Source organism: Terrapene carolina, unplaced genomic scaffold (assembly GCF_002925995.2).
Source record: "Terrapene carolina triunguis isolate 2854851 unplaced genomic scaffold, T_m_triunguis-2.0 Scaffold30965, whole genome shotgun sequence".
NCBI classification, from domain to species: Eukaryota; Metazoa; Chordata; order Testudines; family Emydidae; genus Terrapene; species Terrapene triunguis.
In genome coordinates this window covers 2926-4324 of record NW_020695316.1, presented here as the reverse complement: position 1 = coordinate 4324, position 1399 = coordinate 2926, and the positions used below count along the sequence as shown (strand labels likewise).

Genomic DNA, 1399 nt, shown 5'->3' with positions numbered 1-1399 from the left:
TATCAGTCTGTCAGTCTCGGTTCTGAGGTTATTTATTTGCCAAGGTCGGTGCAGCTGAGGTTTATTCAAATGCTTTAGCAATGACCACATGCAAATGAAGCAGAAAAACGTCCTGATAAAGGAGAGCGACTGATCCTCACTGGAAATCTGCCGGGTCAGCCAGACAGTTTATGGTTGTTGCACCACACAAGGTGGTTGGGTAGAATTAAAATGACATGTCTGGGGTTCCTTGTCCTTTTGGCAGTGTTCTCAGGTAAGTGGTGCACACGTACAAGCAGCTAGTTAGGACAGCAGGTGTAGCATGGGATGGGTTTATGATTAAGATAGAATTATTGAGTCCCAGTCTTCTGTGTTTGAATCCTGTTTCTTTCACATGTGACTTGAAACCAGTCATTTAATGTGAAAAGTGACCTAAGGGATCTGGGTGCCAAATTCCTGTTGGTTTTACTGGGAGCTAGGTGTTGAAATCCCTTAGGCATTTGAAAAATCCCAGGCTGAATCTTCATGTGACTCAGTCTCCTATTGGTAAAATGTGGATAACAGCACATCCCTACCTTAGCAGGGTGTTGTGTGGATAAATTCATAAGTACACAAGGAGCTCAGATAATTCTATGGTGCAGGGAGCAATAGAAGGATAAATCTGGGAAAAGAAGGGAAAAAAGAGAGAAATTAATCATATTTTTTTCCTTATTGTTACTCATTTACAGGTGTCAGCTCCCAGATCCAGCTGACCCAGTCTGGAGCAGAAATCAAAAAGCCTGGAGAGTCTGTGAGGGTGACATGTAAAACATCCGGCTACACCTTTACCAGCTACAACATTGACTGGTTTCGGCAGGCTCCCGGGAAAAGACCGGAGTGGGTAGGATATATCACCCCCAGTACAGGTAGCACTGGCTCTGCCCAGGCCTTCCAGGGGCGATTCACCATCTCCAGGGACACCTCCATAAGCACGGCCTATCTCCAGCTGGGCAGCCTGAGAACCGAGGACACAGCCACGTATTACTGTGCTATGGACACAGTGACACAAACCACATCTCCAGCAATTCAAAAACCCTCCGTGAGAGAATCCAGGTCTCCTGCTAACACTGGAACCCTCAGCCACCCTGGGCAATGGTTACCCCTGTGAACAGACTCTGGGTAATTATCCCCAAGTGACTTAGAGTCAGTGAAAGCGAATGGGATTTAGAACCTTAAGTGCCTAAATCACTTTTCACTTTGTTCCCGGGACACAGTCAAATTGAACTGGAGGAGAAGGGGAACAGAACAATCACAACCCTTGAAGAAGCTGGGTGTGCCAGGAAGCAAGCTGTAGGAAACGTGTGTCCAGGGCCAGCTCTAGGCACCAGCAAACCAAGCACGCACTTGGGGCGGCACATTTTCAGGGGCATTCCGGCCATCC

The 1399-nt window shown here is 47.3% G+C and overlaps 1 gene segment (V, D, J or C); it reads left to right on the top strand.

Moving 5' to 3' along the window:
* Nucleotides 1-244: 244 nt before the first annotated feature.
* Nucleotides 245-1057, top strand: LOC115271492 (the record flags this gene model as incomplete). The annotated part of the segment is given in 2 exon segments: nucleotides 245-253; nucleotides 708-1057. Coding segments are annotated over 2 exon segments (359 nt in total), but the record flags the coding sequence as incomplete, so codon positions are not given.
* Between the last annotated feature and the right edge of the window lie 342 nt (nucleotides 1058-1399).